Source organism: Rhinolophus sinicus, linkage group LG03 (assembly GCF_036562045.2).
Source record: "Rhinolophus sinicus isolate RSC01 linkage group LG03, ASM3656204v1, whole genome shotgun sequence".
Classification (NCBI taxonomy): Eukaryota; Metazoa; Chordata; class Mammalia; order Chiroptera; family Rhinolophidae; genus Rhinolophus; species Rhinolophus sinicus.
Genome location: NC_133753.1, coordinates 24,763,317 through 24,787,013, shown reverse-complemented (window position 1 = coordinate 24,787,013; position 23,697 = coordinate 24,763,317). Strand labels below are relative to the sequence as shown.

The following is a 23,697-nucleotide window of genomic DNA, read 5'->3' as shown; positions in this document are numbered from 1 at the left end:
AGAGCTCTGAATAGAAGAAACAAAAGATGAGCCTAATATGTTCACAGGGAGAAAGCACCATAAAAGATATACCGATGCCAGCTGCTATGGCTGCACCTACTTAATTGGCAGGTTCCTTGCCACAATTGCATTTGCCCTCTAAACATTTTTAACTTTCACACTGCATTCTAGATATAAGTCCATCCTGGAACATGAACCCTTCTAAAATACGGTGTCTGGTGGGATTTATACAGAGAGGTGTCATCTTGATGTACTCCACCTACATTCACCTGGTCTGGTCTCCTATGAGCTTAGAAAAGGAGAATCACTCTAGACAAAGGAGGTTTCTGTTACATGTTCATAAAGGGGCCTGAAACTAAACACAATTTAAATAGAAAAAACCTTGGGAAACATAAGTAGCACTTTGGGGCAAAGCTGTGAAGGCACTCAGATTACACAAGTGATTTAGAAGAGAGCCTAAATTTGCTACCTTTTTGTTTTCTGGAGTATATACCAGATTTTTGCAATCTTGGGGTACTGAATTTATCGAGCTTATAGAGGAAATTAACTGGGTTAGAATTTTGTTGCTCCCACAGCTGGGGTCCTGTAGGACCATATTAATGCATTAAATGAATGCTGAAAAATACCTGATAGTGCATAGTTTAGAAACAAAATACCCTTCCCACTCCCAGCTACCAACATGATGCCTTTAGGCTATCTCAAAAGGAGTAGCAGAATGAATACTTTTTGGCTCCTTCCTAACAGGTTGACTTGTCATATATCTACTTGCATTCACTTAGAAGTTCTTTTACAGAACTAAAATTGAGTAACAAGATCAGAAAAATAACTCAGCCCTCCTGTGGGACTGGCAAGGGAAGGGGCCTCCAAAACCTTCCAGCCCTTTCACTTCAGTGACTCCATGCCAAATATGGCTACTTCAGGCCAAAAACAAAACCAGAATTCTGGCTTCTAGCCATCCCCGCGGGCAATTTGAAAGTACAGACAGAGAAGAGGTAGCAACAAGACCTGCCTTTGATCTCCCTTGCTCCTCCTGGTCTGTATGTGGCTTTGGTGACACCTTCCACCTTCCCATCCTTTCAGTGCTACTATCATCCTACTGGCAAGAAGTTCCAGAGCAACAAGGTGAGGAACCTTAGGGTCTTGGGAATGGGGGGCCGGGGAGTGGGGTGATGACAAGGTGCCTTGTTTTGGGATAAATGCACTTGGGCCTCTGAAAAGCAGGAGGCCCCTGGTCCCTGAGAGGATGTTAAAAATTAAATATTAAGAATAAATAAATAGCTCCCAAATGACCCAAGTCAAGAAATGAAGGCTCCTGTCCAATCTGGTTAGGAGACCTCCCCCTCCCAGGGAAGGATCCAGAAATCTCCAGCATGTAGGACTGGGGACTGGGCTGTGGCTATCAGGAGAGACCATGTGGGGTGGGGTTAGGTGACAGTTGCCAAGGGCAGGACAGAAGCAGGCAGGGAACTTGCACCAAGGAGGGGCAGGCTGGGCCTAGGCTAAGATCCCTTAGCAGCTTCCAGGGCCCAAACTATTTGGCAAAAAGGTGGGAAGTAGGAAGATCCAAGGCTCATCAAAAGCTCCCTCAGGCCTAGCCCTGGAGCTTCCATCCTCAGCAGTTTTCTTACCTCCAGCAGGCTGAGAGCTTGGACAGGGACATTGGCCCTTTCCCCAAACATCAGAGAAAACTTTCCAGCCCTAGCAGGCTATTAGCAAGCAGAAAAGGGATAGGTACCTGTCCTTAGTCTCTCTCCCTCCAGGAATTCTGGTAGCTTCCCTCCCAGGGAGAAGGTGGCCTCTTTGAGGACAGGATCACTGGAGCAGCTCAGGCCTGGATATTGTCATGTAGGGGACAGCACAGGTGCCAGGCTGAGCTTCCTCTCAGATATGGCCACCACAATCCCTCCAAGGGAGTCCCTTTTTCCAGGGCTTGGGGCAGGGCATTTGAGGTCCTCTGGAGCGGGGGAATAGCGCTGCAAAGGGGGGAGGTGAGCTTGTGCTTGGTGCTCCATGGTGACCAAGGGGAGCAGGGGAACAAAAAGGGAAGAGACTGCACTGCAGCAGGGGTCCCAGTGTAAGAGGCAGCGGTGGCAGCAGCTGGAGCCCCTCCCAGAGGGCAGCCCCAGTGAGCAGGGATTCTCATAGTTCCAGGAAAGCAAGAGGAGAACTTCTGACAGACCGAATGCACAGAGAACTGGATCCTGCAGCCCTTAACACTGCTCCTGGGGCCTTTATAAATAAAAGAGCTGTTTATTTTATTGTCTTATTTGTTTTTCAGAGAAAAGTCCACGCGATCCCTCCTCTCTGTCTGGAGGTTCCAGGGTGTTTGCAGGCGTTTTGGCAGGCTGGTGCAGGGAGGGCCAGTCCCCCAGGGGGAAGGGCCAGTCCTGGGCCTTCCAGCCGAGCCTTCCTTCCTTGTCAGCCCCTCTCACCCGAGCTCTCCTCCCGCAGGGCAGGCTGGTGGGGGGAGGCAGCAGCTGCGGCTGCAGCGGCGGCCTCTTTCTCCCTCTGCCTCAGAGCAGCAGCCTTCTTCTCCTGTTCTGCGTGGCTCTTCATGTGCGCACTGCGGCTCTTCACCTTGTAAAACACCCTGCAGCCGGGCAGGAGAGGCTCATGTAAGAGGTCTGTCCCCACCGACCTGGGACCACCAGGCTAGGTATGTACATGTGTTGGGGGGTCCCTGGCCCTTCCTGACTTGCTGCCCACCATGTGGCTCACCCCCGCCCTCCAACTAGGGGTGGATGGGTTCCTGTGCAGTGCCATTATCCCTCTTCTAAAAGCTGCCAAGCGACATCACTGCCCTAGAAACCCTCTGAGCCAATCAGAAGGCAAAGCGAAAGCGCGGACTACCTCCTCCTTCTCCCCACAACGAAGTCTACCCCACCCCCAACCGAGGCCACCCTGCTAGGTCCCCTTGGTGACAGGGCCTGCCATCTTACCTGCCACATTTTTTACAAGGAAAAGTATTCTCCTGATTTTGGGTCTTATTAAATGCCTCTGCTTTTTTCTTCTTCTCTGTAAAAGGTAGTGCCCTTCGCGACTTCCCTGTGCCCTCCCTTGGCTTCTCTGACGCCTGGCCACCAGCAGACCCAGGGGCATTGGACTCATGGCTTCGGAGGATGAGGATGTCATTGGCCTGGAGAGAATCAAACAAGGAGAAGTTGAGAGATTTGGGGAAGGACGGGATCCTGAATTCTGGAATCTCAGGGAACAGAGGACTCCTACAGGTCATACACTCCTGCCAAATGTTCCCCTAGTATCCTCTTGAATCCTGCAAGCGATGCGGCACTCAGTCCCTTTTCCACAGCACAGTCCATGTTTGGCCAGCTCTATCTTTGCACAGCTGGTACATTAACCCTGTAGTATAGCCCTAGCTGCCATAGGACTCCTCAATGGTGTCTCAATTAACCGCACATGGATTCATGTTTTCAGTCATTTAGTCCATTCGTGACTTTATTCATATACGAGATTTGAGTCTGTGTGATGTGCCAGGTGCTGGGGATACAGAGGGGACAGACAGGAGCTCCTGCCCTCAGGAAGCTTGCAGTCTAGTGGAAGCGACAGATGTGCAGACAGCTACCTCATGACAACATGAGCCACCAGGGGAAACACCAAGTAGGTGCCAGAGAGCAGAGGACACCTGGTGCTGACCAGGACAAGTGCTGCTCAGGGTGTGCAAAACATGGGCCTCGGGTTAGGGGAGCCCCAGATGGCCATTAGAAGTCATAAGTATAGGCACTGGGTGGACCCTACAGGAATGTGTTCCCAAAAGTCAGCAGTACTCGACCGAGTATACACAGAGCACAACTCTAAGAGAAGGAACACAGTCAAGGCTCAGACGGGAGCCAACAGCAGTGTGCCTGCAGTTTGTGCGGGTTTCCTGCAAGCATAAGCGTGCAACACCAAAATGAAAAGACTCTCGTAGTAGTTCCCCAGCAGACCCTTCCCATCCTTACCCTCTCTTGGGGGACCCCTCCCTGACAAGGAACAGCTCTGGCCAGATGTCTTGCTTCTTGGCCTATGATGCTTGGACAAGTGCTTGCTGCTTGGACAAGCACCGCACCAGGAGGTTCTGGGGTGGAAGCTCACGCAAGTCACTTAGTGTCTCTGAACCCAGTTTCCTCCATCTGCAAAGTGGGGCTTAACACTTTCTGGGGTTATTATGAAGAAGTAATGAGATAATGGACAGGAAAGCACTTAGCAGAGAACATGCATGAGGGGCCATTGTTGTTATTCCCATGGTCTCAGCTCAGTTTCTGGCCTTCTTATCAGGGACACAGCTCTCTTAGGGGAGCCCTGCCTGAGCTACAACTCATGAATCCTTCCAGTATCACACCCACTTCCGGGTTTTCACAAAGACGTTTCTCCCTGAGTCTCAGATACTGAAGCAGGAGAGTGTAAAAATTAATAGCAGACGCTACAGTCAGGCTGCCTACTAGCTGTCTGACCTTGGGCCTCAATTTCCTCATCTGTAAAATAGGAGTAATGGCAATAACCACTACATAGGGTTCTGAGGATTAAATGAGCTCACAGCGTAAGGTGCTCAGTACATTTCCTGCTATTATGATCATGACGACCAGCCACGTTCCTGCTCTGCCCTCCCCCCACACCCGCAGGCCCAGCTCCACACCTCCTCCAGGCCCTGGGCTCCCCCAGTGGAGGTCACACTTACCGACTCATTGGCCTGTAGTGTCTGTGTGGCTTTGACAGCCGCTGCCCGCCGGCTTCGCTCTCGCCCCTCTTCCTGTTCCCCCTTCTCCTGGATCTCTGGCACTTCCTCCTCCCCCTCCTTCCTGGTCTCCTTTACTTCCCTCTTGGGCTCCAGCCTCTCTTCACTTGGGGACTCTCTTCTGGAAGGAGGCACCCTGGGGAACTTCTGGGAAGTCTACAGGGGACAAGAACAAGGGCAGTGAGCCTAGAGATCAGTCAGGCAGCCACAGTGCACCAATTCTGACCCAGCCAGGGCGTCACTTGCCCCTGTTAGTCCTGCTTGCCTGGCCTGGCCCAGCGTAGCCTCCTGTGCTATGACTCTAACCTCGCCCTCTGCTAGTCTGCCTGGGAAAGAAAAGAGAGGCTTGAGCCCTGGGAGCCCTCAGGATGAGGCTAAGCACTTCAGATCAAGCCAGGAGCAGGGAAGGAGCGTGCCAGTCCCTTCCCCCAGGCCACCTGTCCTCTTGGATATGTTCAAGAGACTCATTCTTGGGCAGGGTGGTCTGGTGGAGCCAGCCGGCAGCCTGGAGCTCCAATTCTAAACTATCTTTGTAATGCTCTCTGTATCTCCTCCTCCTTCCCATCTGCAAAATAGGCACCAAATCACTCCCTGTCTTAGACCATGTCACCAAGTGTGGACTTGTAACATTAGGTGGATACATGGAAACAGAATTAAATAATATTCTCTTTTAAATTCTCTTTCAATCTTGATTATGTCAAGGACAAAGTCTTGAGTTGGTGTTAATGTGTCTTTTATATTTCTCTCGATTTAAAGAGAGGTCAGGCCTCAGTCAGAGCCTTGGCAGATAATTGTATCTAGCTAGAATTTAGTAACATTGTTTGGCTTTCATACACTATATTTATTTTTACCAGTTCTTTCCATGGCAAGCGATACTGGGTTTGTGTGTGTGTGTGATTGTGATATAAAGCTTCCCTTTAGAGTAAAAAATGAGTTGATTTAAAGAAGAATATTAAGTAACAGCACAAGTGGTAGGTGGACATAACAAACATAGTAATGGTGAAATGTGGTAGGATGCAGAAATAACAGAATTCATAAAAGTGATACAAGAATGACTAAAGCTTGGGAAACAGTGTTAGAGGTCTGCTATGAGGGGACAGTGATGTGAGGTCAAATACTGTGGGAAATTTCCCCCAAGTTCTGCATCAACACAATGTATTATTACTATGACACTAGTCAATAAAGAGGGGACCCAAAGGTCCAGGGCCAGTGCCCAGGACATCAGCTCCTTGGGACTGTTAGGGACACTGCCTTCCTCTCTTTGCCCTCCAGGAACTCCTGCAGGGCTCAGCCTCAGGTTCCCAGCTCAGCCCAGGACCCGTACTTAGCCCAGGTTCTCAGCAGCTGAGGCTGGGAAGGGAGTTACCTTAACATCCACTTCAACCTCTTCCTGGGCTGACTTCTCATCACTTGCATCCACATCCCCGAAGGTGAGCGTCCCATTGCGGCCAATTTTCACCTGCTTCTTGTAGGTGTAGTAGAACTCCACACACTGGGCCACAGTCTTGGTCTGGATCTGGTTTGAAGCCAAAACTGAGGTCAGAGTTCCTGGTTCAGCCTGGGGATACTCCAGCCTTTCTTGTCCCTGCATGTAGCCCCTTAACCTTAGCAAATACTAAACCCAGTCAACCCCAAAAATATAAGCATTTCTCCAACACCTGCTCTGCACAAACCACTGACCAATTCAGTTAACCAATGCTTCAGCATTTTTTTTCTTTTTAAGCTAAAAAGGACAACAGGGAGCCTCTGGAGAGATTTGAACATGGATTGCGTAGTAGAGTATTACTGTATCAGTTTAAATTTCTTGGGTGATACTAGTAACTGTAGTTTTGTGGGAGAATATCCTTGTTTTTAGGAGATACTTAAGTCAAGTGTCATGGTGTCTATAACTTACTTTTAATGATTAGTTAAAACAGAGACAGACTAGGTGTGTGTTTAAATTTATATAGAGACAGGAAGAAAGCAAATGTGGCAAATGTTAACAATTGATAAATCTAAGTGAGGGGTATACACGTGTTCATTATACTATTTTCTTTCCATTTTTTCTGTAAGTTTGAAGTTTTTCAAAATAAAAAGTTAAAGGGGAAAAAAGTCTGGATACCATCCACATTCAAAGCCAGGATAAACCTGGCAACACAGACTCCCTTCATCAATTTGGAAAAATAATTTCATTCCTCTCCAGGGAACAGTGACTGCCAAATGAGGATAGAGAAATGTCAAACTGTCCTATGTTGGGGAAGAACTCAAGGGAGACGAAAAAGAAAGCCCTGGAAAACCTGAAGAGGAAGCAGGAGGCCCTAGTCGTGTTCCTAACTCTACTACTAAAGAGCTGTGTGGCCTCAGACAAGTCTCTTCGTGTGTAAATAGTGAGTGGGGTGAAACTAGATGACCTCCAAGGGTCTCCCACGCTCTGAAATCCTAGTCCTCCCATTTCACAAATCTGTTTGGCTCCTGAGTTTAGTTTCTGGACTACTTTTCCACACACAGAAGCTGTTTTCTCTGACTCTCCTTATTCCTCCAGGCTCCCAGACTGCTCAGCCAACTGCTGGGCAGCAGTGGGAGCTGGGAGGTCCTGTCTACAGAGCCCAAGGGGTCAGTGAAGGTCCTCTGGGCCTGAGGAGGACACAGACGTGCTCCATCTCACAGGAACGGCCAAATCACAAATTGATTAATTAGAGTCCATTTGCACTTTTACTATCAATTTTCTCTGACCATCTGTTTGAATAACTAATGGCCTGTTCTTTTCATTAAGGCATTTGGAGCACCTCAGTGAATTTCACAGGCATGTACTTCCTGGCAATACTGCCCAATCAGGAGCCCAGCAAATGTCTGTCCTCACAACAGGCCCTCGTAGGAGAATTCACCAGCACTCTGTCCAGTCCCCAGAGGTGTCCTTGGCACAATCTACAATCCCAGGAGGAAAGAGCACATTCTTACGAGCCCTTTCCCCTCAGTGGTCCCCATAGCTCACACTCCCACAGCCCAGATTTTGCAAGACAGGGCTGGTGGAAAGATGCAAGCCCTCAGATTAGCAAAGCAATGTACTCTCCTGGAAGAACATGGGAAGAGGACATGATAAATCCAGGAAAACTAGGCTGGGGCCTGAAATACTAGAAAGAAGCCCTGGGTTTGGTAAGAAGTGGGCAGAGGCCCCTGCCAGGTCAGTGACAGTGGCTTTTTGGCTCTCAGTTCTTCTCATCTTAGGGTGAGCTCTCCTCCTACATAATGATTGTGGGCCTTGATGTACCCCAGCCCCTGAGGGAATGGCTCATGTCTGTCTTCTTGCTCTCCCTTACGTACGTCACTACTTTACATGTGACATCACTGTGTCTGATTCAAGCCTCCCTCTGGATGGAGACCCCTGAGTGTGGCCACACTACCGTAAGGTGAGGAAAAGGGGCTAAGAACCAAGGGGGGAAAGTCCTGATCTCTTTTCCTTCTTGTTTTGTTTAGAAAATTATCTCTGACGCTACTTAGTGGCACTTCCCTAACTGCTTCTTAAGAGGACTTGGTAAGCGAATGAAGGCCCCCACTGGCAGAGGGAGCCTCAAATCATGCGGGTAGCTCCTGCCCCACACTTGCCCCTGAAACAGAGCCCCAGCTCACCAGCTTCTGCACCAAGAAGAAATCCTTCTTGTAGATGGCAATGCCCTTGTTAAACAGCTTCCTCTCAGCCATCTTCCACTGGTCGGAGCCTGTGGGGCAAACAGGGAGCCAGGGTAGTGAGGTGGGCAGAATTGTGAGCACTGCGGGGGCGATTCTGACCAGCACACAAGTGTAAGGTCATCCAGCCACGGTCTCTGCCGCATCTGAAAGCTGGAACCACATCCTGCTTCTGCCACTTACAAGTCACATTGCTTAGCCTCCGAGCCTCATTCCCCTCACTTGTGAAATGGGAACTAGTCATAGAAGCCGCCTCTCCAGGTGTGGTGCGGACCAAATGAAATAATACATGTAAACCTCTGGTCCTCTGCCAGGCAATGACATGTACCACTCGACAGGGGTCAGGAACAGTGGCTGCTATGATTCTGCCCCCTTGGTCAATGTCCCTCTTAAAGCACAGGACCCAGAACAGGACATGGCACTCCAGGGGTTATCTAAGTTCCAGGCACCTTGAATGGCACTCCCTGGGTTCCTGTCCCTTGTACTTTGCCCTGGGCTTTGCCTGGAAGGGCTCCCACCTGCCCACACCCTTCTCTCTTTCCCTCCAGAGCACAGGAAGCCCCTCACTCTGGCTCTTGGCTTATCCTGCCCCTACCTCCCCACCTAGAGTTGTGACTCAGCACTAAGCTGGGCCCCACTGATGTTGGAGACCCCTTGAGGCTCCGGGCCCTTACGCCCACCCCAGCCAGGCCCACCTGTGTAGTGATAAGTTGCCAGTGGGTGGTTGTGGGGCCTCATGGGTGTTATCAGTAGCAGCTTATTCAGCGTTTCCTGAAAGGGAAGTGAAGAAAAGGTCAGGGGTTCTGTGGGTAAAACTTACAGGGACTTCTCAGGCCTCTGATAAGGTGGGCACTGACTCTTGCCCCACTTAGCTGCTAAGGTACAAAAGGTTTGGCAGGACGGCAAGATCATGGGGGATGGGACTCCTCAGGAACCAGGCTGCAGGACCTCTTAAGAGGGAACAGGTGGCCCCCCCAGGCAGGCAGCCACAGGTAGAGAAGGCCCTCAGTGACAGCCCTTTCTGAGGGTGGAGACCCACTGACCCAGAATCAGGGACTGGGGTGGATAGGAGGACCCTGAACAGCAAAGTCTGGAACTAGGGCTCCCTTGGGTGGAGCACCTACAAACCCCAACTTGGTCAGCCCCTCTGGTGTGTCTCAAATCAGCATGCCAGCAGGCCTGGCTCCACGCCAGTCTCCCTGAGGGTCCCTTCCAACACCAAGGGCAGTGTCTCACCAGGATGTCGCCCCTGGACTCGTGCAGACAGTGCAAGGCCAGCTCCTGGTTGGTGCCAGCTCCAGGGAAAATGCTGGAGCAGGCAGCTGTCAGCAGGTCTTCCACTGGATTTGAGGGAGCAAGTGAGGGAGCGAGCAAGGGGAGAGAGGAGAGGAAATCACTTTTAGGGCCGGGCAGGGCTGGGGCTGGGCCTAGGCCTAGCCCACACACCTACCCAGTAGCCCACCCTCACTTCCAGGCTCGGGTCCTCTCTCACCTTGCCTCTGCTTCTCCCGGCTGTTCTCTAGGTCCTCCCATGGCTGCCACACCAAGTCGGCCTTGTGAGGGTCTGCAGCTGCCAGGGCACGGTCCCTCATTGAGGGGATTTCCGCTTGGAACCGAGAGCCCACGTTGATCCGTCTGCAGGGGTGGAAAAGGCCGGGAGTGAGGCCTCGCCGGTGGGATGGGGAACCTGACTTTCTCCCTGGGGACAGGAAAAGATGCAGGGGGCAGCTGGCAGAGGCTGAGCAAGGCAAGGCCTCAGCTGGGTGTAAAGGAATCTGGCTTTAGAGAGAACAGCCTGGCCAGAGGCACCTGGGACTGCCAGAAAGACAAGGCCCAGAGTTTGGAAAGGGGAAAAGCAGCTCCAGATTTAGACAGAGAAGGAGTCTCTCAGACTACCCTTCTAATTCTCCTCAGAGGCAAATTCAAACTGAGCTGGTCTCTTCCTTTCCTTGTGACTTCCACACAGAAGCAGCGTGAGGAAAGTAAAGCCCAGAGGCCTGCTCAGCCCTCTGCAGGTCCCGCAGAACCCTCTTCTTCTTCCAGGGCCTGAATGCACTGGACCCCACTCGGCCACCCTCACACCATGGGTCAGAGGCAGGGCTGCACTTACGGCTCAATGCTCACTGGGGTGGCCTCCCCCATCACAGACAGGACAGGTGGGGTGACTTCAGCGCTATCTATGGGACAAAAGGCAGGTTGGTAAAGGGCACTCTCCTCCCTTCAGCAAAGCACCCCCTCACCCCCACACCCCAACCCTAGGTGGCTGCTCTATAGAGTCACAGTGGTGACTTACAGAGGTTCACACTTGGAAATCAGGTACCCTGAGTCCCGGCTGGCTTCATAGCCTGCAATGGTGACATGACGACTAACTGTGACTACCAAATACATGCTGAAAGGGGTTCTTACTACCTATCTCCTAAGGTTAATGTGAGGATTGAATGAAATTATGCACAAAACCCCGGAGCTCCCACACTCCGGAATTAACTCCAACATTAAACTGTGGTTGCTCTAGTAAAGAGGCTGAAACTTTCGGCACCCGAGTGAGGTGAGGAAGGGGATCACTGTTGCATAATTATCTTCTCAGTTCCTTGCTGGCTTCACTGCCTCAGTTTCACCTGAGCTAATCTTCTTAATGCCCCACATGGTCAAGGCACTCCCTTGCTCCAAAACCAAAATCTCTGCTGGCTCCTCTCTGCAAAGTGAGATGAAACCTGCGCTCCTCAGCGGGCCCTTTCCGTCTCTGCCTCCCATCACCCTCTTGCATGGACCCTCGATCCTAGCAGACTTCCTAGCAGACTTCTTACGCGTGGCTCCTCACTCTCCCTGCAGTCCTACCTCCAGGCTTTTGCCCCACTCATTTCCTCTGCCTAGTGTGCCCTCCCACCGCCTTCATAGTTCAGGCTCAGTTCTAGCCCCACCCTCTCCTGAATAGTTTCCTCCCTAATCCAGGCTAGCAGCCTCTGCAGGCTTCAGAGCTTAGGGTCTGTTTCACTCACTGACAGCTGATCTCACACTGCATAGAACCTCTGCTTTCCTGTCTCCTAGGCCTCCATGTCAACTCCCTAATGACCCCATATTCTCCTTAGAACAGACCGTGGTGTCCCATACATTAATGCAGCTCTCATAGGACGCAGTTCAAGGCTTTACACCCAAGTGCTCGATAAATACTCATGCATGGACAGACCTCTTCTTTGCTGCAAATCTGGTCTTTATAGTGACTTCTTCCTGCACAACCCAGGCAGGAAGAGAAGCTTCAAAGCCTCCAGTGGAAGTGGGAGGGCAGAAGGCTCCAGCCAGGGTGAGCCATTTCTCACTCACACACACTAGGGGGCACCAGAGAGCTAAGCCATGGGTGAGGTCAGGGTCAGAGGTTAAACCAGCGAGGGCACCACCTCACCCCTGTGCTACCTCTAGTGTTTACTCCCACCACCCTAAGAAATAGCATTATCCCATTTTTCAGAGGAAATAGATCCTTTTGTGGAGTGGGCAACATTTTTCAGCAATTCACCACCCAGGTGAGCCAGAGTGTCTGCCAAAATGACTGCTTAAGAGACCCAGGAGACAGGATCTGGCACATATTACGAACAAACATGACACACCAGGCATGATGGTAAGTGTTTTACATGTGTTAATGCATCTGAACCTCACTACAACCCTGTGAGGCAGATATTAGATTGAACCATAGAAAACTGCTATTTGTGGATCTAAAAATTGTTGAACATTGGCAATTTCATCATCAACCAAATAGTACTAATATCCTCTTTTAAATGCTGGAGAAACTGAGGGATATGGAGTTTAAATGACTTGCACAGAGATGTAATAGTAAAGGGTGCAACTGGGACTTGCACCAAGCAGCTGGGCTGACACCTCCTTCCCCGACTCCTACATGTTCTGGAACCAGGACAACTTCGTCTCTCTCAGAGCAGAGCCTCTTTTCCCACAGTATTCCAGCCCAGTCCCCAGCAGCCCCATAAACTGAGTCTCAGCCCTGCCCACTGCCCTCCCTCCCCACATTCCCTGCCCCCATGGCAGCTGAGGCGGGGGTCACTCACTAGACCGGAGCAGAGTACGATGGGCACTCTTTGGCGTGATGGGAGGAGGGGCTGGGATACTGCTGGTTGACATGATGGCATTGAAATAGAGGCCAGAGCCTTCCCGCACAGGGCTGAGGATGGGGGGTGGTGTGTAGGGGGGCAGCTCAAAGCTCCGCTCAGCGGGGTGGTCAGCCAGGCGGACAGGAGAACGCAGGTGGCTCTGGTAGGGGGTGATGTTGGAGTAGACGGGAGGGGCGATGAAAGTGCCCGCCTTGGTGGGGATGATCAGGGGCTCAGGCCGGGGCCGTTGCTTTGGTTTCCGCACCGAAGTTTCCCCCTCCATCTTGATATTCACATCCTCAGCCTGGAGAAGGAAACAGAACCGGGATGGCTCAGCTTCCATCCTTGGAAACTGGAGTCTTGACCACTGCTTACTGATCTCACCTTCGGAACTTATTCTGCCCACCACACCCACCAAGGCCAGCCTGAGACAGGGAGCTGGTACCAAAGCCCTTCTTACTGCCTCCTCCAGGGCAGGGCTCAGCAAACTCTTTCTATCAAGGGCCAAACAGTAAATTTAAGCTTTCTGGACCACACATGGTTTGTTTTTTCTTCTTCCCTGCATTTTAAAAACAATCCTTTAAAAATGTAAAAACCAGGCCGGCCTAGTGGCTCAGGCAGTTAGAGCTCCGTGCTCCTAACTCCGAAGGCTGCCGGTTCGATTCCCACATGGGCCACTGGGCTCTCAACCACAAGGTTGTCAGTTCAACTCCTCGAGTCCCACCAGGGATAGTGGGCAGCGCCCCCTGCAACTAAAACTGAACAGGGCACCTTGAGCTGAGCTGCTGCTGAGCTCCCGGATGGCTCAGTTGGTTGGAGCGCATCCTCTCAACCACAAGGTTGCCGGTTCGACTCCCGCAAGGGATGGTGGGCTGTGCCCCCTGCAACTAGCAACGGCAACTGGACCTGGAGCTGAGCTGCGCCCTCCACAACTAAGATTGAAAGGACAACAACTTGAAGCTGAACAGCATCCTCCACAACTAAGATTGAAAGGACAACAACTTGACTTGGAAAAAAGGCCTGGAAGTACACACTGTTCCCCAATAAAGTCCTGTTTCCCTTCCCCCCCCCAAAAAAAAATGTAAAAACCATTCTTACATCTGAATTTGGGCCACACGCCATTGTTCCAGGCCCCAGCTGTAAAGTATGTTATAGGGCAGGGGACTACAGTAGGTAAGGGCCCAGGCTCTGGAGCTAGATTACCTGGACTGGTGTCTACCTTCTTTACTTGCCACTTAAAATAAATTACTTAATTCTCTATTCATCATCATTTTTAACATGGAACTAATTAATAAATGCCTACCTAATCGGCTAGCTATGAGGACTAAATGAATTAATACGTGGAAATCACTGAAAACAGTCCCTGGTACATAATAGTTACTCAATAAAACTGGCTGCTATCACTACTTAAACTCCAGGCTCTCATTAGATGGAAGTCCCTACTGTAGGATAAGACCCAAGTTGAGCATGGGACCTATGTCTAACAGGACAGTCCTGTCCCTCAAAGAACTTTTGTTCTCGTAGCATTAGTCCTACTATCGGAGGCTAGCCCACTCATGCTGTCCAAGATTAGCCCTCCTGGCTTACACTTCTTCCTGCTAGTATGCCTCATGGGCCTCCATACAGAATAGAAGGCAGGGCTGTAAGGGAATAGAGCCCTGCAGGGGTCTGCAACATTCAGATCACCTCCTTGGGTGCACAGTCTGCCAACAGGTGAGGGTGGCCATTTGACTGAGTAGGCCTGGGAATAACAGGCTTTTCCCTTCCCAAGTTCCTACTCCCACAAGACCTTCCAGTGGAGGGCCCTGATTCCCCATGAGGCCTTGGGCACGTCTTTTAGTCATGTGTGCCCTCTCTGCTCTTCTGCAGAATAGGACAAAATGATATTGTTCATTTGTCCTCCCTTAGGGGAACAATATGATTACACAGAAGAAAAAAAATGCAGTAGAGTCAAAGGCCCCCAAACTTGCTCGACAGGAAATCCAGCATGAACTCAGCTAGCTATAATGATTTGTAATTTTATAATAGGGGAAATGGATTTAAACTATTCTGAATATTTGATAATATTTTTCATATTGACTTTTTTAGGTGTGATAATGGTATTGAGATTATGGGAAGGAAGGAAGGAAGGAAGGAAGGAAGGAAGGAAGGAAGGAAGGAAGGAAGGAAGGAAACAAGGAAGGAAGGAAACAAGGAAGGAAGGAAGCAAGGAAGGAAGGAAGGAAGGAAGGAAGGAAGGAAGGAAGGAAAGAAGGAAGGACTTTATGTATGATGTACTTCAGATACAAACCAAATACAAAGTATTTATGGATGCAATGATGTGATGTTTGGAATTTGCTACTAAAAAATCCAGTGGCAGGGAGAAGTGGAGGTACAAATGAAAGAAGATTGACCGTATTCTGATGGTAAAATGTTGGGGTTTCAGTGCAAGACTGAAAATTTCTGTATTATAAAGAAAAAATAACTAAACAAAAAATAAATCTCCCCCAAAAGCCTGCTGTACTGAAATGAAAGTACTCATGGACCGGGATTCAGGAGATCCAAATTCCAGGGCTAGTTCTGCCATTATTTGGCTGTTTGACCTTAGTTAAGTCTCTTGCCTTTTCTGGACCTATTTCTTCATCTTCGAAATGAGTGTGTTGAGCTGCATAGTGGCTCAGGCTCCTTCCTGCCCATCCTCAGGACAAGCTTCCCAGGCCTCCAGCCTCCAGCCTCTACCACAAACTTTCCCCCAACCAGAGAATAAGACCTCAGAGAGTGGAGACTATGCTGCTCATGATAATCTTGGAGCTCCCCTTTCGGTTGCAGAGAACAGGCATGCAGGCCTACTCTCTAGCTGAAAATAACTAGAAAATCTGGACTCAATATAAAAACCACATTTCTGAAGGTATCAGAGTAAATAAGTTGGAAAAGAATTAAACAGCCAAGATCCAAGAAAAGAAGGAAAGTCAAAGAGGCGAAGCAGTATTTAGAGCTGTGTTTTCCCTAGAGTAGATGCTGTTACTGGAAGAGGCAACTGAGAAGCTGAGAAACTGAGCAGAGTTTTTAATAAATTCAGGGGGCTAGCAGAATAAAACTTGGGAGTTTCAGGTTTGAAGGAGAGCCTGGTAAATCTCTCTGACTTTGGATGGGAACTCCAAAGGGCTATATCCTCAGAATAAAGGTGAATCAGAAATAGAGACTAGTCCTCACGTGGAATAATACCCAGCTTCAAATCACATCATCTCTACCACAATTTAATCTCTGATTAAATTAAAGTAATCCAGAAGTGTTGGTGCTCTTTGCCATCTGTCAGATGCAAAGATAAATTCTCTCTGGAAGAGGAGAACATCATCCAGAGTCTTTAATTATCTCAATATTTTTTCACATGTAATGTCTGACATTCAATAAAAAATAACCAGATATACAAGAAAACAAGATGTGATTTAAAAGTAAGAAATCACAGATAAAACAGACCCAGGAGTATCCAATTAAGGGAGTTATCAGAAATAGAAATAAACTTTAAGAAAGCTATGCTTAAGTTATGCAATAAAATAAAAGGCAAGGCCAAGAAACTCATCAAAGAACTAGAAACTAAAAATGAACCAAATGGAAATTTGGTAACTAAAAAACAAAATAACTAAAAGAAAGAACTCAGTGAATGGACTTAACAACACATTAGACACATTTAAGGAGAGAATTGGTGAACTGAAAGATAGGTCAGACTAAGAAAAAAATGGGAGCCAGCCCAGTGGCTCAGGCGGTTAGAGCTCCATGCTCCTAACTCCGAAGGCTGCCGGTTCGATTCCCACATGGGCCAGTGGGCTCTAAACCACAAGGTTGCCAGTTTAATTCCTCGAGTCCCACAAGGGATGGTGGGCTCCGCCTCCTGCAACTAAGATTGAATGTGGCACCTTGAGCTGAGCTGCCGCTGAGCTCCCGGATGGCTCAGTTGGTTGGAGCACGTCCTCTCAGCCACAAGGTTGCCGGTTCGACTCCCACAAGGGATGGTGGGTTGCGCCCCCTGCAACTAGTAACGGCAAGTGGACCTGGAGCTGAGCTGTGCCCTCCACAACTAAGATTGAAGGGACAACAACTTGACTTGGAAAAAAGTCCTGGAAGTACACACTGTTCCCCAATAAAGTCCTGTTCCCCTTCCCCAATAAAATCTTTAAAAAAAAATTTTAAAAAAATGGAAAATCTATAAAAGTGCATGGCAGACAAAATAGGGGACACGGTGAAAAGCTCTAAACAAATGTGTAACTGTAGTCCCAGAAGAAGAGCGAGAAAATAGGGCAGAAGAAATATTCAAGAAGCACTACAAACTCTAAACCAGATAACTATAAGGAAACCACAGTTAGGTATCACAGCAAAACTGCTGAAAATGAATGACCAAAAATAAATAAATAAATAAAAATCTTAAAAGCAACAAGATAAAAACACAACTTACATTCAGAGAAGCAACAATATGGCTGATAGTGATTTCTTAATACTGTAACTACAATGGAAGCCTGAAAACAATGGAATGATATCTTTAAATTTGCCACTACCAACAGAATTCTCTATCCAGCAAAGTTATCCTTGAAAAATGAAGGTGAAATAAAAACCTTTCCAGACAATCAAAGAGTAATAATATTCATCACTAACAGATTCACACTAAAGGAAATACTAAGGATGTTCTTAAAGTTGCATATAAATGATATGAGATGGAAGCCTGGATATATGGGAAGAAATGAAAAGCAACAAAGACGTAAATATTTGAGTAAATCTAAAATGAATAACTGAACAAAACAATAATGCTATAATGTCCTGTCAATGTTAAAAATATATGGAGAATGAAAATACACGTCAGTAATTCTACAATCTAGAGATTGGTGGGAAATGGAGTTAAAAGTGTTGTAAGAACTCTGCACTGTCTGGGAAGAGGTAAAATACTAGCTTATATTAGATTTCAATAAGCCAAGAATACATGTTTTCAATAAGTCCCTCATACCTGAAGGGTCTAGTAGCCGTTCTCAGCCAAAGAATTAAGTGTAATGTCATAAGGCATTCACTGTATGTAATGAGTTAACTTCTCTCCTATACATCTAGAATGGTAGGTACTACCCTGTTTCCCCGAAAACAAGACCTAGCCGGACAATCAGCTCTAATGCGTCTTTTGGAGCAAAAATTAATATAAGACCCGGTCTTACTTTACTATAATATAAGAGCGGGTCTTATATAATATATGATATGATATGATATTAATATAATATAATACTGGGTCTTGTATTAATTTTTGCTCCAAAAGATGCACTACAGCTGATTGTCCGGCTGGGTCTTATTTTTGGGGAAACACAGTAGCTTTGTACCATTCTCCAGAGAATTGAGAAAATAGTCACTCAAATCCCTTTCTATAGGACTTAATTCTCTCACAGAAATCCAGGTAAGAAAGCCTGCCAGGGTCATCACTAAGAGAATAATAAATAACTAATGAATTAATAAAGAGGAGAAATGGAATTACAAATCCAATCACTCCAAAGGAAAAGAAAAAAAGGGGGAAAAAGGGAACATAGAAAAGTAGGATCGGATAAAAAGAAAGCAAACTGTAGATGGTAGATTCAAACTCAAGTATATCAGTAATTGCATTAAATGTAAACTGTATCAATACTCTAATTAAGAGACAAAGGTTATTAGAACAGATAATAAGCCCCAATTATATGCCACTTGAAAGATACACCTAAAGTAGAAGGATACAGAAAGGCAGAAAGTAAAAAGATGGAAGAAATACACATTTCATTGCCCTTGCCCCAACACTAACCAAAAGAAAGCCAAATATTTTGACAAAGTTGACTTTAAAAGGCAAAATGATTACTAAAGGTAAAAAGAAACATTTCATAATAATAAAGTGTCTAATCCAGTTCTAAATGAGTATGCAATTAACAACACTGCATCAAAACGTGTAACACATACTGATAGAAGTAAAAGAAGAAATAGACAAAACCTCAATCTTAGTGGGAGATTTCAACATACATGTTTGTATGGACAGAACAAGCAAACACCTCTACGTCCCAGTGCCAAGCACAGAGCCTGACCCATATTAGAGGCCCAATCAAAATGTGCTGACCTGAAATGAGTCACACATCCCAGATTTTCCTAGACAGTCCCAATTCCAAGTATAAAACTGTCTCATTTTCTCCCATAAGTGCATTTGTCCAGAGTTTAGTGTGGAAAATACAAATGGTATCCCCACGGGTTGCTTGAATGGCTCCTGCACTGTCATGTTTCCTTTCCCCACAAGGTCCCAGGCCCCCAGGAGCACTAGATACTGGAGCTGTTTGCGTGGGGAGCCTCATACCTGGGCTGGGGCATCAGTCCCGGGGATACGGGTAGACCGCCTGCGGGTGACAATGACCGATGGCTTGTGTTCAGTGGGGTTCTGTTCAGGACCCTTCCCGTCCTCGTCAACACCTGCCGCATGGGCCGCCTCAGCTGGGTCCACAGTCCGCACAGGTACAGACACCGGGATAATGAGGGGCACCATCCCGCTGTCCTCTCGTGCTCGCTTGGCAGTTAAGGAAGGCTCAGAAAACTCCACCCCACACTTGGTAGTTGAAGCCAATACACTTTTCCGCTTCTCCTCAGAGCCATTGGCATCCTGGAGAAGGGAAGGGAGGGTGAATGGAAGTGAGGTTCAGAAGGTAAGTCTTGATTTGCTGATCTAGGACCGCTAGTCCCATTTGATTCAGGGACTAAAACACCCATGATAATTCCCAATGTTCTTTGACAACGTGGCCTTTCCCTGACCACCTTTTCTCCCATCACATTCCCACATGCTTTCCATAACCTCCCTTCTGTTGGGGCCCCCGATCCTGGCCTGGAGCAGGTCCCCAGGTGGCCATCTCAGCCACAAGTGCCTTACAGATGTGTTTTGCTTGGCGTGCAGTGAGTGGCACGTGAAATACTATGTACATATTCAAAACATATTTCTGCAAAAGAAAGTAAGCAAGGGACCTGTGGCCAAGTAAGGGTGATTTTTGTATCTATTTCCCCATTGGCTACTGGCTGAAGTCAAGTTCTGCAGCCCCCTACGTGTCAGTCTAACCCTGTAGGTATCGGGGGTTGAGACTTCGAGTGAAGGAGGGGGCAAACACTAGCTTGGGAGTGAGATACTGGGCTTCTAAGCTAGGTTTGTGACCTTGGGAAATCCCACTTGGGGCTCAGCTTCTTTAGCAATGAAACAGGATAAATGACAGCATCCCTGTCATAGGGTTTGATGATAAATTATTTGTGATCAAGTATAAAAAACTGTAAGTACAACATAGAAACTATAAGATCACATTCTCATCATTCTTCTTCCCCAGTTATTTTCTTTTAAATCAACCTTATTGGAGTATAATTTACATGCAACAAAACGCACCTATTTTTAATTAGACTTCCATGCATTTTGACAAGTACAATCACCTATGTGATGACTACCACAATCTTGTCTTTTAGCATACTAGGTCTGGAAATGGTTTCACCTCCCACGACTCCCAGTCCTTCACGTCTCAAATGAAGAAGCCAACCCACCACGGTGTATTCCATTTTCCTGTACACAGCCCTGTATGTGTATAAACTTCATCTTCCTTCAGGTACCGATGCACTTAGGTAGAGATTCTTTGCATGCAGGGAGTTCAGAACTCCCTGAAATGTATGGGTTCCTTCATTTCCTTCAATGACGTGAGAAAGCTGCCTTTGTGGACCTGGAGTCAGTCGCTCTCCCCTGGCCCCAGACACCGCTCACCCCGCCGTCGGCCACATCTGGCCCCGCCCCACGCCATTCCTACCTTTGCGGTCTGCAGTGAGGCCAGCTCCACTGCCTTCTGGGCCAGGGTCAGCAAATTGGCCTCCTGGGACGCCCGGCGTCTCCGTCGTGTGCTCTGGATCACTCCACCCCGTAGCACCTGCCCACAGTCCCCCGTTCCCACTGCCCGCATGCCCTCCTCGCTGCCCATGGCGGGAGCCTCCCGTTCCCGACCGTTAGGTGCCAGTCTCTCCCCATCAGACAGCAAGTGCGACTCCCTCAGCTCCAGCGGGAATCCCAGCGCTTCAGGATGGGGCTGCCCCAGGGGCCCAGGGGGTGGCTGCTGCGGGGGCCAGTGATGTAGGAAAAGGTTGGTGGCAGGCTCCTGCCCAGGTTGGGTGCCAGCCCCATCCAGGGTGGTGGAAGGCAAGACGCCCTCCTTCGAGAGGCGACGGGAGCGGCGGGGAAAGGCGATCTGGGCCTGAGGTAGCACAGGCTGCGGGGCTGACTCCTGCAGGAGGGCCTTGCGCAGTTCCGGGTTCATATCAGGGTTGGGGGGGAAGGGGTAGGGTGCCATGCTGTGGTGAGCCAGATGGGACTGTCCCAGTGGCCCGGCCGGCTGCAGCCCAAAGTCCTGGGGCTGCTGAGAGGGTGGCTGCTGCATGGAGTAGAAGTTCTCAAAGAGCGGCATCTGAGGCAGGGCTGCCTGCTGCGGCTGCTGCTGGGGCTGCTGCTGCTTCTGTGCAGGGAAGGCGGCAACGGGATTGGGGGGCGGTGGGCCTTGCCGGAAGACCTGCCGGTTCACCTGATGGCCAAACGCCAGCTGGAAGGGTTGCAGGGGCAGCGTCTGGTTCGGGGGCTTCTTGGCCACATGGAAAGAGTTCAGGGGCGCCTGGGACCGCCCTACCTCCAGCTGCACCTTCTGTGGCATCATTGGCCGCACTGAGTTTCCGTAGCGGTCCAGCTGCGGCCCCCCTACTTTCTCCCGTTTCAGTGCCTCAGGGTTATAGTAGGTAGAGATCCCCATGCCAGGATGGGGGCTCCCCTTGTGTCCACCATAGAGGGGTAGGCTGTGGCAGTTCCAGGTTGAGTGGGGTGGAGGCTGGCCGGGCTGCTGCTGCCAACCACTATCACTGACGCCCCCACCCCCTCCGCGCTCCGGGCCCCGCCCTGGAGCCATCACAGAGTTGGGCCACTTGACTGAGCCCACCTGCTGGGACAACATGGCCGCCGTGGTCCTCTCAGACCCATACACCACAGAGTTCAGCAGGGCCAGGCTGTTAGGTAGTTCCACAGGCTGGGAAGCAGGGGCGGCCCCTGTCGGGCCCTCGTGCCCAAAGTAAGGCTCCTCCTTCACTCTGGTGGACTGTGGAGGGGCCAGAGGCTGTTGTGGAGCTTGAAGGGGTGGGGGCTGCTCCTTGGGAGCTGCTTCCTGGTCCCCAAAGAGACAACGCTTGCGCTTGTTCTGACCCTTGGGCTGGGCCTGGAGGTTCATGGTGTGGCCAACTGGGCCCCCGTAGTGAGACCTACTTTACCAGTTGCCCATCCCCTGGGGGAAGGTCCTGCTGGAAGCCCCGCCCTCGTCCAGGAGCCAGTGGCAGCAGAGCAGGGGCAGAGGAAAATGCTGGCAAGTGGTCAGGCACAGGGAGAAAGAACTGCTGGCTCTTCCTTCCTCTTCACAGAGACACTCTTGAGGTTGTCTGCTCTTCCCAGTTCATGATGCTCCACAGGACCCTGGAGGCTGCAGACAGAAGAATAATAATAGTGTCAGCCACAGCTTCCCAGGATGCCGCAGATGTTAGCACAAGGGAGGGGCCTCTAAACCTGTGGTGTATTTGGTTGTGTAATTTGTACATCGCACAAAGGCACCTGCCACCGGGGCAAGTGGCGCTGAGATTCAGCCTGAGCCCCTGAGATCAAGCTGGGAAAAGGGGTGACAAAAGCCATGTTGGGCTCCTTTCTCCTAAGCCAGGCTTCAGCCCACTGGGCAACCAGGCCTGTTCCTCTCACACTTGTCCAGGCAGTAGCCTCCCCACCTGACCCAGAAGGAGCTTTATTCAACCAGTGCCTCCTCTGATGCTCCAAGCACATCTCAGACACAGAAAGTGAACAGGGTCATTCCTAACTTTGTGACCCCAGGATCAGGAGCCCACCAAGTCCTTGCAGAGTCCAGGGCCCAGAGCCAGGCTCAAGTCCTCAAGTCCTTTACTCTGATGCGGCAGGTGAGGCCCCAGAAGGGTGTGTGCAACCCTAGCCCCACCCCTGGGAGGAGCTGCTGGGTGGGACTGTGGCTGCCAGTCTTCCCCAAATGAGCACAGGAACCTGTTTCGCAGCCCTGGCTGGAAGGAGGCAGGATCCTGCAGGGTAGCTGGTTAGCAGTCCCCACCCACCCTGCAAAGATCTGGCATCCTGAGAAAGGAATACCTAGAGACTCAGGGGGTACAGACTGTTAGAACTTAGGTCCAGAAGTTTCTCTATGACATGGTGTGACTAAAGTACTCATAGTGTTTCTGTTTGTTTTCTAACTTGATTAAAAACCAAAACGAAACAAAAAACGGGTTGCTCTATTTATCTTGCTACAGAACATAGAATCGAGACCAGTATAGCTTACATATATTTTTATTACTGGCATGTATTTTCAAAGACTTTTTCTTTCTTCAGAGAGGGTTTTATTTTCCTCCCTGATTAGTCGGTGAGGGTGGGAGCTACAGGACCCACCTCTTCCCCACACTAACATTCTGGTCCTGAGCCAGTCAGGCCTGCAGGAGAGGGGAGGGGAGCTCAGGAAGCCCTGGAGCATAAATCTGCAGGTCCAGGCCAAACTCAGACCTCAGTGCCTACATGCTGCAGGTCACTCTGCAGCCCAGGAGTTGCCAGGAAACCAGCTGACAGCAGAGGAGGGCCAGGGCTGGGCGGTACCGGGGAGGCACTGGTACGAAGCCCCGGCTACACCCTGCGATGCCCCGGCCCCAGGGAGGCTGCAGTGCTATCGCTTCAGTGCAGGCTTCCGCAACTCCTCAGCCCTTCCCCTCTCACAGCTCCCCAGCCCTTCCCCTCCCCAAGCTGCGTGACTCACTTCAGGCCCCCTGCCTACCTTTCACTTTCACCCGGCACCCAGAAGGGGAGGAACTTCCTCCTCCATTTCCTTTCTCAGCTCCCAGCCCAGAAGAGAGAGAGAGAGAGAGAGAGAGAGAGAGAGAGAGAGAGAGAGAGAGAGAGACATTCTCCCCATTTGCACCCCCTTGTAGTCACATATGGAAGTTGGAGGATGGAGAGAGGCTAAGAGGGCATCCAAGTCCCGCTGGCGCAGGCACAGGGGGAGGAGGATTTGGACAAGCAGAGAGCTGAGGGCCACAGAAACCAAACCCCTTTCTCTTGCTTTGAAACTCTCATTCCCTGACAGCCAACCCAATTCAGAGCAGAGACCCAAAAGCCAGCCCATAGTTGAAAATAGTAACCCTGAGAAC

At 49.6% G+C, this 23,697-nt stretch overlaps 1 protein-coding gene across 3 annotated transcripts in view; it reads right to left on the bottom strand.

Moving 5' to 3' along the window:
* Positions 1-2,236: 2,236 nt before the first annotated feature.
* MIDEAS (mitotic deacetylase associated SANT domain protein) overlaps positions 2,237-23,697 on the bottom strand; it is a 62,005-nt gene continuing 40,544 nt past the window's right edge. For 2 of the 3 annotated variants that reach the window (XM_019733442.2, XM_019733441.2), the window contains exons 2-13: positions 20,274-21,971; positions 18,803-19,102; positions 12,445-12,790; positions 10,503-10,569; positions 9,885-10,027; positions 9,629-9,732; positions 9,088-9,163; positions 8,336-8,424; positions 6,096-6,245; positions 4,673-4,885; positions 2,940-3,136; positions 2,237-2,590 (exon numbers count right to left, since the gene is read on the bottom strand). In XM_019733442.2, coding sequence (XP_019589001.2) covers positions 2,419-2,590; positions 2,940-3,136; positions 4,673-4,885; positions 6,096-6,245; positions 8,336-8,424; positions 9,088-9,163; positions 9,629-9,732; positions 9,885-10,027; positions 10,503-10,569; positions 12,445-12,790; positions 18,803-19,102; positions 20,274-21,725 — 3,309 coding nt within the window. In that variant the 5' untranslated portion in view covers positions 21,726-21,971 and the 3' untranslated portion in view covers positions 2,237-2,418. The remainder of the gene's footprint in view (positions 2,591-2,939; positions 3,137-4,672; positions 4,886-6,095; positions 6,246-8,335; positions 8,425-9,087; positions 9,164-9,628; positions 9,733-9,884; positions 10,028-10,502; positions 10,570-12,444; positions 12,791-18,802; positions 19,103-20,273; positions 21,972-23,697) is intronic. The other variant, XM_074327229.1, reaches the window with a different exon arrangement.